This window comes from Oncorhynchus kisutch, linkage group LG29 (genome assembly GCF_002021735.2).
Source record: "Oncorhynchus kisutch isolate 150728-3 linkage group LG29, Okis_V2, whole genome shotgun sequence".
Lineage (NCBI taxonomy): Eukaryota > Metazoa > Chordata > Actinopteri > Salmoniformes > Salmonidae > Oncorhynchus > Oncorhynchus kisutch.
This window is the reverse complement of record NC_034202.2, coordinates 33,466,657-33,479,149: the sequence shown is the minus strand read 5'-3', so window position 1 is coordinate 33,479,149 and position 12,493 is coordinate 33,466,657. Positions and strand designations below refer to the sequence as shown.

General features: G+C 43.4%; 1 protein-coding gene across 1 annotated transcript in view; it reads right to left on the bottom strand.

The window, feature by feature from the left end:
* Positions 1–1,491: 1,491 nt before the first annotated feature.
* LOC109874070 (AMME syndrome candidate gene 1 protein-like) overlaps positions 1,492–12,493 on the bottom strand; it is a 32,801-nt gene continuing 21,799 nt past the window's right edge. Inside the window, exons 3-6 of the mRNA XM_031809186.1 lie at positions 9,903–10,017; positions 8,487–8,577; positions 8,259–8,355; positions 1,492–7,959 (exon numbers count right to left, since the gene is read on the bottom strand). Of these exons, the coding sequence (XP_031665046.1) occupies positions 7,845–7,959; positions 8,259–8,355; positions 8,487–8,577; positions 9,903–10,017 (418 nt within the window). The 3' untranslated portion in view covers positions 1,492–7,844. The remainder of the gene's footprint in view (positions 7,960–8,258; positions 8,356–8,486; positions 8,578–9,902; positions 10,018–12,493) is intronic.

Sequence of the window (12,493 nt, the reverse complement as noted above, 5' to 3'; positions counted from 1 at the left end):
TCGATATAGGACTCATTTTACTGTGCATATAGATACTTTTGTACTTGTTTCCTCCAGCATCTTCACAAGGTCCTTTGCTGTTGCTCTGGGATTGATTTGCACCTTTCGCACCAAAGTACATTCATCTCTAGGAGACAGAACGAGTCTCCTTCCTGTTCGGTATGACGGCTGCGTGGTCCCATGGTGTTTATACTTGTGTACTATTGTTTGTACAGATGAACGTGGTACCTTCAGGTATTTGGAAATTGCTCAAGGATGAACCAGACTTGTGGAGGTCTACAATTATTTTTCTGAGGTCTTGGCTGATTTCTTTTGATTTTCCCATGATGTTAAGCAAAGAGGCACTGAGTTTGAAGGTACACTTCCAATTGACTCAAATGATGTCAATTAGCCTATCAAAAGCTTCTAAAGCCATGACATCATTTTCTGGAATTTTCCAAGCTGTTTAAAGGCACAGTCAACTTAGTGTATGTAAACTTCTGACCTACTGGAATTGTGATACAGTGAATTATCTGTGAAATAATCTGTCAACAATTGTTGGAAAAATGACTTGTGTCATGCACAAAGTAGATGTCCTAACCGACTTGCCAAAACTATAGTTTGTCAACAAGACATTTGTGGAGTGGTTGAAGAACGAGTTGTAATGACTCCAACCTAAGTGTATGTAAACTTCCGACTTCAACTGTATATGATGCAGACAGGTCAAAAAGAGTAGGACATTATTGCTGCCCGGGATGGGATGTCAGTGAGCATTTGGCCTCCCTTGATGAAAAATTCAATAATAAAACCCAATCAGCATTGAGTTAAACTGAGTGAGCTCAGCCACATCACATTTAGCTTAAGTTAATTTGACTAAATAGTTTTTGGTATCTTTTAGTTGTCACTGCATTAGACTAAGTGGAGGTGATTAGATAATGTTGAAATCGTGCTGGAATAGTTGAGGCAGCTCCTGTTTTCTTTGTGACTTGCGGTAACTGGTTCTAAATCAATAGTCGTCCGAAAATGTTGGAAACATTACCTTGCTTGACCATGCTGTAGATCATTAACTGTTTGTTACATGAAATATGTTTAGTGGACTTCATCGGACAGATGTTGCTCTCCGGGTTTTGCAATGAAACAAATGTGTGATTTAATTTATTCTGCCACTGTGGCTTATATGAACTAACAGGTTATAAAGCAATCAAAGTAATTATCACAGCACATTGGTTGTAAAATGGCTTCCTACGATATTACCCACACATCACTACAGGTGTAGGTTATATAGCTCTTTTCCAGTCCTTCCAGGCAGAACACCTCTAACACCACCAATGTGTAGCACCTACATTATTTCCTTCCCATTACTATGGACTTGTTATCCAAGCTATAAATATAACCTAATGTGTTTTGTATGACATGCAATCAGGCTCCAACTCTCCAAGCATACAACCAAATACATTATCAGTCGTTTAACATGGAAAAACACCCATTACACAACTCACACACACACATTTATCTTTTCACGTGGTTTTATTCATTTTTATTGGCTAAATGAATTTAAAAGGTAATAACAATGTTTAAAACTACATGATCATATCCACAGCCATTGCTCACATACCCACTGATAACCCATCTATATATAAGATTTTCTCCCTCCCCACACATTTTTTACAAACATTTTTCATTTTGTGTATTTTTTTGGAGCCATACTATCATAAATGCCCATTTCAAGTCTCATCACACTAACAGCAATTCAATGGGAGAGGAAGGAGACTCTAGCTCTAAAGGAGTCTTTTTTCCCCCCAGTTCATATTATTCCATCAACATTTAAGTTACTAAAGCAGAGAAAGAGACGGAACCAAAAATGAAAAGTAGAAGAAATAAAAGGTGGGTGTGAGGGGTTACACCAGGCAACCCCGCGCCCCGTCATGCCACCACAGCAGAGACAGTTGCTCTGCACAGCGACACATTTTCAGAACATAGAAAACAATTCAAATAATTTAGAAACTAGATCCAAAATAGTTTTGGGGAAAATAATAGATTTTGATGTACAAAAACAGTAATTTATTTTATTTTAGTAAATCTTATAAAAGTTCCAAACACAAGTTTATTGTAGTTCTTATTTCATTTATTATTGATTCATTTATTTGTATTTTTTTTGTTTATCTATTAGTGCGATTGTATACCAGTGCAGCTACTGGGTCCAGAGTAAAGAAAAGAGGTCTTTTTTCATCTTTAACGGCGTAAAAAATAAGGACAAACTCATCTTTTATATAAAGTATAACTGCTGGTCTTTAGGAAAGAAACACAGAAACTCATACATCTAGGAGGCACGCTATGGGGTTTTTTTTTGTTTAAAAAATGAAAATAATGAAAATACAAGTGACGACAACAAAATAAAAAAAACTGTGTGCAACCAAGTAATTTCACTGTCCTTGATGCCGGGTAAGGCTTCAGACATAATCAATGAAATTCATTGAATAAGAGGTTGCTAAACAAATCAAAAGACAAGTTAGAAATCGTACAAAAAACAGATAAAAAAAATCTGAAACAGACGGAAAAAAATAAAATTTTGTCTCTTGCAGGGGTGTTTTTTGGAAGGACAGGAAGCCAGGCCTGAAGAGCAGCATTTGGACTTGGCCAGAACATAGAGATGTATAGAAATCGCTACGTTGTATCTATGCCATTATGGCGTCTGTGACAGCACGCACAGTGCCATTGAGGCTTTCTCCATTTTAAAGTAGTCCATTTTTTTCTTCTTTTGATGTTTGAAAAAAGTGTAAAGCTAACATTGGTGACTTACTACCACCTGCAGTGATGGAGTCTTGAACCAAATTGTGTTAAATTTATTGTGGCCGTTAGATGGCAGTCATATAGCTTAAAGCCAATTACAAACTAATTTGAAGAAGAAAACAATGCTCTGCTCATTGGTCGATCACTCCCAAACCATAGGAATCTCCACCCAGGTGACCATTTTAAAATGGAGGAAGCCCTAAATGTCCATGCAAAAACAGGTTACTTCCATGTTATGATCTCTATACATCTCTATGGGGCAGAGGCATCTTTGGTTCGGTTGAACATACAAAGGTAATAGGAGCTTAAGTATTCCACAAAAATATATGCACATACAAGGAATGCAGGGGCTAAACCGGCAATGGAACCAAATGACACTGTCTTTACACATTATCCCAGTTGTGTCAGTATGAACAATGGTCACTCGTCCATGGGCAGAGGTGTGTTTAAACTAACTGCAAATTAGCAGTCAGAATAATCTTTTGAAGGACACCAGGAAAATCACATCACATTTGACTGAGATTTATTGATATTCATGAACCTTTACGTTCAGTCATTTCCATGTTAAAATTACGTTACATGATACACTTACGGTCATACGGAGGAGTGATTCATGAATGGCAACGAATTGTCCAAGTCAAATACAATAATTATGTGACATCCTGATGATATCAGCAATCACTCATCTGGCTCACTAAACCTGCCAACTAAACCCACACTCATGTCCAGCTTAAAGAAACCACTGTTATAGAGGGCTACATGAATGACAATATTACATGAGAAGCACGACTTCCTTTGAGGGAGTTTGTAAGAGCCAGAGTTGAGTGAGAACCTTCTGTCAGATGACCTTTAAGCTGATAATCAACTCCATGGATGAGTAAATGATACAGGACAGCTATAAAAACTCACGATTTAACAAGAGTAAAATATGAAGTGTTATGGGTGTGCTTCTAAGAGGAACATCCAATCGTGGGCTGGACAGGGAAAGGGGCCTACGATGGGAGACTGGAGAGGAGGGGCGATAGACCCCTTTTACTCCAACTCTTTACTGTCCCAGCCCAGGAGCGAATGCCCCCTTCTGATGCCACGATCTACTGAACGACAGACTATACCTTTAACCCCCAGGCCATGAGGCAGGGAGTTGGGGGGAGGGGGATTAGTAGTGACTTCTTGTCCTTTCAAACCTGCAGGGTGTTGACTTACACGGGTAGGAAAAAAACACCTGTTGAACAGATCTGCATATATCAAGGATAATAAGTCGGATATGATCGATGAGTCCGCATGACCAGTCACGAAACCTGCGACCGCCCCAACATGAGGTCCAATAGCACCATTTTATTTATTTTTGATGATTTATACAAGTCTCTAAGCCTTCAATGTCAGGGATTAAACCATACTGTATGTTTTATACACACACATGCAACAGAACGGACTGCATTTGTGTATACATATATCGGTAAGTATGTAAAAGAGAATGGTGGACTTGATTTTGCAGCAGAAAAATATTCAGGTTGTGCTGTATTGAATGAACCAGAAAATGGTTACCCGATTGTTCAACAACAGGGAAAGCTTGTCCCACAGTTCTCTGAAAACTGTTTTTATGACAAACTACTAGGCCAATATATCTCTTTAAGTAGGCCTCCTTTGTCTTGTCAATGTTGTTGAGCAGCATTTCCCTGACCACAAGAGGATAATATGAAGGAAATGCCATCCAATATCTGAGCAGGGAAGCACAGAGAACAGGATAGATAGGCCCTTACCACAATAACATCTAAACCAAGCATGTCTGTGGACAAACCCCTTCTACAATAGGCTAGATTAATGAAGTAAGCTGGGGTTTCTAATGTCCAGGTATGATTAGAAGAAAGGTTCCCATCTGCCTCCCGCTACAATGTGTCTATCTGAAGGTGAATCAGGTTTTAAGGCCCTTCGCTGCCCTGTAGGTTGAGGTCAGTGTTAGACAGTACAGGACAGAGGAACACTCAGGGCACCATTTTACTGGTCCATAATTTATTAAATCAACACAACTGAAATATGGGTCATTTCGGGTTACTGTGGATGGAGTGCCAAAGCCCTTAACATTTTGCATATAAAAATAAAATAAAAAGGATTAACCCTACTGTCAGTTGGTAAAAGATGTTTTATAAAATATGTTTGTTCTTTTTTGTTGTTGTACAAACACCTCTCAAACCTGTACACAACACAGAGATCATTAGCTAATCCATTAACTACACTTGCTAAAACATACCAACTACTGGGCACGGATGTGACTGACAAAAAGGAACACCTGAAGAGGACATGGACTAACTTGAAATCACTGGTTCTTTATGTAGGGTTTGACTGAATGCAGCCTGACCACCCTTTCCCAGTTTCCTCTGCCAAAACAGCTGACAAGACAGACCAACAACCCATGCATGGTTTCTAGTGGCACAGAGACGGGGAGCAACTGGTCCTGAATACGGCAAGCACCTCAACAAACAGCAGCATGTTATGAGGAAATAACGGATTTGAACAAATCAACCGACGATGACCAGTGCCAAGGGTTTAAGGTTAGCTAGATGCTATCTCCAGAAGCCTCCACAAGATCGCATAGTGTTTTGACTAGCTAGATGCTATCTCCAGAAGCCTCCACAAGATCTCATAGCGTTTTGACTAGCTAGATGCCATCTCCAGAAGCCTCCACAAGATCGCATAGTGTTTTGACTAGCTAGATGCTATCTCCAGAAGCCTCCACAAGATCTCATAGCGTTTTGACTAGCTAGATGCTATCTCCAGAAGCCTCCACAAGATCTCATAGCGTTTTGACTAGCTAGATGCCATCTCCAGAAGCCTCCACAAGATCTCATAGCGTTTTGACTAGCTAGATGCCATCTCCAGAAGCCTCCACAAGATCTCATAGCGTTTTGACTAGCTAGATGCCATCTCCAGAAGCCTCCACAAGATCTCATAGCGTTTTGACTAGCTAGATGCCATCTCCAGAAGCCTCCACAAGATCTCATAGCGTTTTGACGAGAGCACATGAAAGTGCACAACTATGGCAACCGTCAGTCATCAAGCATGTAAGGTCAAATGTGGATGTAAAACATTGATTAGGCCTACATCAAGTTTCATTATTTGTCATTGTGGCCACAAGCTTCAGTTAAAATTGTATAAAAGCAGTGGAAGTGATGAGGACTCTTAACAAACAGCACAAAGGAGTTCAAACGCTGGAGTGTATTCATCAGTCGGATTCCGTTGCAAATGTAAAACTTATATAAATGAAAACTAGTTTCTATTGTACAAATTCAGGTAGTCCTCTCTGTTTTGTTCCATTTTGCCGGTTTACTCTAGGAACCAAACAGTAAACAGGTTTCATTGCAAAACTTTTTGCAACAGACTCCGACTAATAAATGCACCCCTGATGCTAACCCATACTAACTGAGTAAGTCCAGATAATGTCTCACAGGCCCAGATTCCTAGCCAGGACCAAAACACAAACTTTGAGAGGAAACCCAACTTTTGGGACCAAAGCCACCAGAATAAAGTAAACTCGTAGAGGAAGTAAACACAGAGGTTATAGAGAAGGGGGGGGGGGCAAACATCTTAAGCCTACAAAACAACCACATGCATTAAAAACAGGATATGGCTTTAAGTAGTTTTAGCATATCCCTGTCACTAGACTCAAGTCTCCCTCATTGTTTTTTCCTCTCAAACCAACTAGCATGAAATAACAGGATGAAGGTATTTTTCTCAGAGGACAATGAATGAGAGTACAATGCGCTCTGCAGTCAACTCTCCAACCCTATCACAACCTCCAGCCAACTCTCCAACCCTAACACAACCTCCAGCCCTGCAGTCAACTCTCCAACCCTATCACAACCTCCAGCCAACTCTCCAACCCTAACACAACCTCCAGCTCTGCAGCCAACTCTCCAACCCTATCACAACCTCCAGCCAACTCTCCAACCCTATCACAACCTCCAACCCTATCACAACCTCCAGCCCTGCAGTCAACTCTCCAACCCTATCACAACCTCCAGTCAACTCTCCAACCTTATCACAACTTCCAGTCAACTCTCCAACCTTATCACAACCTCCAGCCCCGTGGATCACTTTCACTAGCGGCCTGCTTCACAGAGACAAGGGACAGAAACAACCTCCTTTGACGCAACTAAAATGGCTTCCTCCATACGTTTCTCAAGTTGGAAAGAAGAGCGGGTGAAAATATCTGAGCTGGAGCCGTACAAATTCAATTCAAGTTTTGCAGGTTTCATTACAAAACACTATGAACACTCAGGGGTGGAAATCTCTGTCAAATATTTTGTCATGATCCTATTCATGATTTAATATCGCGCTTTCAATCTCCTGTCGGATGTGAACTTAACAACAAACTTCTAACCACACACAGAAAAGCAAACACATGTGGGGTAATGTAATAAAAAAGACCAGCAAATACTAGTGGCGTCACAACCCTACAATCTACAGCACTACAACGGGTTACAAAGGCCCAACCAACCTAAGTCCATTTCTTGAGAAGAATCGCAAAATTGAGAAAAAGATTGAGTCTTCCAGAACGGCTGTTGGCTTGCCACATGACACACATAATGCCAAGCTGGCTACTAAGAAAGGATTCAACAGAAAAAGAAAAACATTTCCCTAATAGATGGGACACTGTAGCTAAGCCTACACAAAATATGAGCCTATACCTTTATGCATTACGAATTCACCATATATATGACTTGCTTCCATCCACAGAATCAAAAGCCTGATTAGGATTGTTTGAAAATTATACATTTAGGAAAATTGAGTATTTGTGAACAAAAATAAAAACTAAAGGGGTTATATTGATATATATGCTGCAAAAACTAAATCAATAGGAGGATAAAAATAAAAGATTTTTGTTTTTTCTCGTCATTATCAATTGATGCTCATTTTTCCACCCGTTGCCACGTCAACGTCTGGGAGAGCGTCAGCATGGCAACGGAAACTATCATCATAAAATGGTACAGTAGTAGAGATAACTAGACCAGGAGGGGGCGGGCTCTCCTGGGAAAAGGTCCGCAGAGAGGTCCAGTGATTGGTCATGCGGCTCGCTGTCAGGAATAATGGTTGTATGGGGGTAGAGGGTGCCCGGTGCCATTCTGGTAGTGATGGTGCTGGCGGTGGGCAATGTACTCAGCATAGCTCATTGTCATCTTCTCGCTACGGTACCTAAACAAGAGGAGAGGGAAGTTAGAGAAGGAACAGTTACCCCAACTTACCTGGCAGTGTCACTAGAATCTCTACACCCTAATGCTCTCTGGATCCAGCAGTACTCCTTCACTGATTTCTGTCTGTACTGTGGCAAACAGGACCACGGTGAGCTATGGGAGGGTCCCCTACAGTAATGATGCACCAGTCACATATTCCCAGCAGTAAGCAACACTTTCATCATCTACACTGAAGGCAGAACCAAGGCCAGCAGCAGTGGAAGACAGCAACCGGTGTGAAAGGAGAGCAGCCTCTCTTACCTGGTCAACTTAATGGTCTTCCTGAAGTCATTTGTGATGGGAGCTTTGTAGCCTCCCTTTCGTAGTAAGGAATCTATGGTCTGAATGTGGTCCCATCCTGCACAGAGAAGGTTATATCCCCTTGAATATCCCCCTTTATGTCCCCTTGAATCCCACTTCTCTCTAGAACCAAGACCTTCAGTCATACAGACATTATACAACGGTGATGGGTCACAGGATTCCACTTACCTTGCTCTTTTGCGACCTCTGGTAGGTAGGTGGCGGTGCGCTTTGATCCTTTTTCATTGAAAAACTCTATCCTAATGCCATGAACACCCACCTACAGGCCAGAGAAAGGAGAGACAGAGACAGAGGGCAGAACAGACATCACATGAATGGACAGGAACAACAGACACATGCCTATATACACTACATGTCTTCGGCCACACACTCCAGAAAAACTGCAGCATTACCTAACAGAGTTACTAACCTATAGAAGTATGAGATACCATACCCGGTCACAGGGAGGGCTAACTCTTGAAATTCCGTCTGTCACTACAGATTTAGGAAAAACAGCTTTTAGTTTCGTCGTACCTCACGTATGGAACAACCTACAGAACACCCTACAGTTGGATGAGTTGGTGCCTTTTAGGCAAATCAGATTGTTGGTTGAGGGTCAGGATCCGGTCAAGATAGCTCGGGGGGATTGTTCGAGTTATAATTCAAAATCACCCACCCACGCCACGGGCCCTTGCCCCCCCCCCCCCCTCTGGGTCAGCAAGGTCACTGCTTACGTCCTCACAAAAAAGACAGACTGCCTGTGTATGGTGCTTGTCGGCCTAAATCATGCTTGCTGTGTGGATCTCCAAGCTGCAATGGGGTCCAGTTCATTCAGAACCAGAAACTGCAGCAGAGGCCTAATCCTATTTCATTCTCATCTCTACTTCACACTGGAGATTGTCTCTCCCAGCGTACTGCTCTGTGCGTAGAGCGTACTGCTCTGTGCAGAGAGCGTACTGCTCTGTGCAGAGAGCGTACTGCTCTGTGCAGAGAGCGTACTGCTCTGTGAGGAAAGCGTACTGCTCTGTGCGGAGAGCGTACTGCTCTGTGCGGAGAGCGTACTGCTCTGTGCGGAGTGTACTGATCTGTGTGGAGAGCATATTGCTCTGTGTGGAGAGCGTACTGCTCTGTGTGGAGAGCGTACTGCTCTGTGTGGAGAGCGTACTGCTCTGTGTGGAGAGCGTACTGCTCTGTGTGGAGAGCGTACTGCTCTGTACTGCTCTGTGTGGAGTGTACTTCTCTGTATGGAGTGCGTACTGCTCTGTGCGGAGTGTACTGATCTGTGTGGAGAGCGTACTGCTCTGTGTGGAGAGCGTACTGCTCTGTGCGGAGTGTACTGATCTGTGTGGAGAGCGTACTGCTCTGTGTGGAGAGCGTACTGCTCTGTACTGCTCTGTGTGGAGTGTACTTCTCTGTATGGAGTGCGTACTGCTCTGTGTGGAAGGCGTACTGCTCTGTGTGGAGTGTACTGCTCTCCGGTGCACTGTAAACCTCAACTGCTGGATTCACATATGTGAAGGCTATTTCATTTCAATAAAAATAAAATGACTGAAGAGTATTGCATAAGATGAATTAATAGCTACCTGTCTTGTTTCAGTCTCTTACCTCCCAGTCAAGGTAATCACCGACGTCCTCGAAGTTGGTGAGCAGAGACACCGAGCAGAAGAGGCGTGGCAGCTCGTCCCTCGTCACGGGGGGAAAGCGGCTGTCTTTAAGGGCACTGTGGAGACAACAGGGGACGTTTAGGGACAACATCAGCTGCACTACAACTGGAAGACCAACAGATTATCAAGGACAATGTCCACCCAAAGTACATATTTGCGTTTCATCTCATCTTACTATGAGCCACAGGGCATTATGTTTATAATGAAAAGAAAGACAAAATCTCTCTGATAAGAGAAGATGTAAATGAAGAAACCCTGCAAGCAGTTTCCTTTATCCTTTCAGAAGACATTAGCCATGAAGTGATATCTTCCGTGCTACATTTCAGAAAGTGCCTATCTGAGGGGATGTAAAAATAGAATGACCTGATGGCAGGTAAGTCTCCGTATTGGCTGGACCCACAGACTCTTCATATCAGATTGTAATTTTCCCTCTCTCCCCCACTCCACTCCATCCTAACAAGAGACTACTGCCACCACCCTTTCTGCACACGACGGCACACCATCTTCCTGCTCATGTCATGACAGCAGATGAATGGAGTCAGTTACAGTCTCCATGAGCCATAATCTACCACCACACGCTGTCCTAATTCACCAATAGGAGAGAAATGCCCCATGTGGTGATGGCATGCTGTCATAGTGCTGCCTCTTCTACATATTTGTACTGTTAGAAGACTCATATGGTAACAACACACGGGATGAACTGTGAACTGAACACCATCCCTTTTAAGTCCATGATGTGTTAAATGGGACTCTGCTTCTTTCAGTCCAGGATTGGGAGTGACAAGCTAAGTTCAGTAGAAAGAGGCCCAGTCATTTCTCTTACTAGAGGGAGATGTGGGAGAGGAGCATGGAGAAGCGACATAATGAAGACATAAAACCGGCCGGCTCCCTGAGAGTAATTGACTTCTTAGGGCCTGGGGGCACGCTGAGGGCACGCTGAGGGCACACTAAGGGCACGCTGAGGGCACGCTGAGGGCACGCTGAGGGCACACTAAGGGCACACTGAGGGCACGCTGAGGGCACGCTGAGGGCACACTAAGGGCACACTGAGGGCACACTGAGGGCACACTGAGGGCACGCTGAGGGCACGCTGAGGGCACACTAAGGGCACGCTGAGGGCACACTAAGGGCACGCTGAGGGCACGCTGAGGGCACGCTAAGGGCACGCTGAGGGCACGCTGGGGGCACGCTGAGGGAATGATAAGCAGAGGACCTGACAAGACAGCAGATTACTGGGCAGCTAAGGCAGAGTGAAGGAAAACCATTTTTGTGTATATGTGAGTATTGAGGAGGACAACACAGCACTCTTGTACAGAACAAACAGACAAGCCTACACTAAAACACTTTCAGAGGCTTCAATCTAGACTCAAGAGCTTTCAGAAGGTTATTTTGCATTTCACAGAGGCCCTTAGCAAGGAACAATGACATCCCCCACGAGTCAGGCCCCTCCAATATCAGGAATTTCTCCTGTTTCACTGGCCCCTCCCTTTTCCTGTGCTAACAACATGGTTAGCCTAGTGGTGAGTTGGATTTTAGACAGTCCACCCATATTCTAGAATGTCCTGACCTGGTATAACATTGGCTCTCAGAGCCTCAGTGGCTAAACAACAGCCATGGAGACGTTCTAACGTCTGTGTTGCTGCAGCCATTCTCTGCAGCGCCAGTGTAAGATTCCATGGGAGAGAGAGGAATTCTACATGCTGCTGGCTGCAGGTCCGACTGATTGACTAGAGGGCAGGGTTGGCAAATCTTAACCAGACAGGAGACGGATACACAAACAACAGCACCCACATACCTCTGGGACTCACAGGAGGGTAGCGAAGCTTATCCTCTCAGAAGAGTCATTAAAGAAATAAATCTGTCTTTTTACTGAGCTGACCCTTTTATCCAAATAGGTCTGGCTTGTATTAATACTGCATTTCACACATGTTCACATTTATAGGCCTATAGCTGAATACAAACACAAGACTGCACCTGAGAGTGAGTACACCAGGAACGTAACTAGCCTGGCTGGCTGGCAGTGTCAGAGCACCAGGTCATTGAGTTTGACATCGCTAAAAGAGCGCTCTAAAAGGGCTGTCTACTAAAACAAACAGATGATCGCAACCTCTACAAAATGGCTGCTCTGGACTTCAAGTGTAACACAGAGACAAAACATGCTTTGTAAGATCCTCTGACGTTAACCTGTTCCTCCTCTACAGACCAAGACTCATGATGCACGCTTATCCAAGGGACAGAATTAAATGATTAAATACCAAACGGTGATCGGATTGGTATCTATAATCTGAAATGGAAAAGCAATTTCAATACCAGTTGTAGACAGGGAATACCAATGAAGGGGAAGGTAAATGTTTGCAGAGATAAATTAGAGACGAGATGAGAACGTCGTCAGTCACTTCATAGTATACTGAAAGAGGACAACCAACACACACTCATGTATGACACTGATACAGTGCATGTCAGATCACTGGGAGGGTGAGGCCATGCAGCAAGGCTGAAAGGCCCTGTTGACAGTAGTGCAGATCACATGAC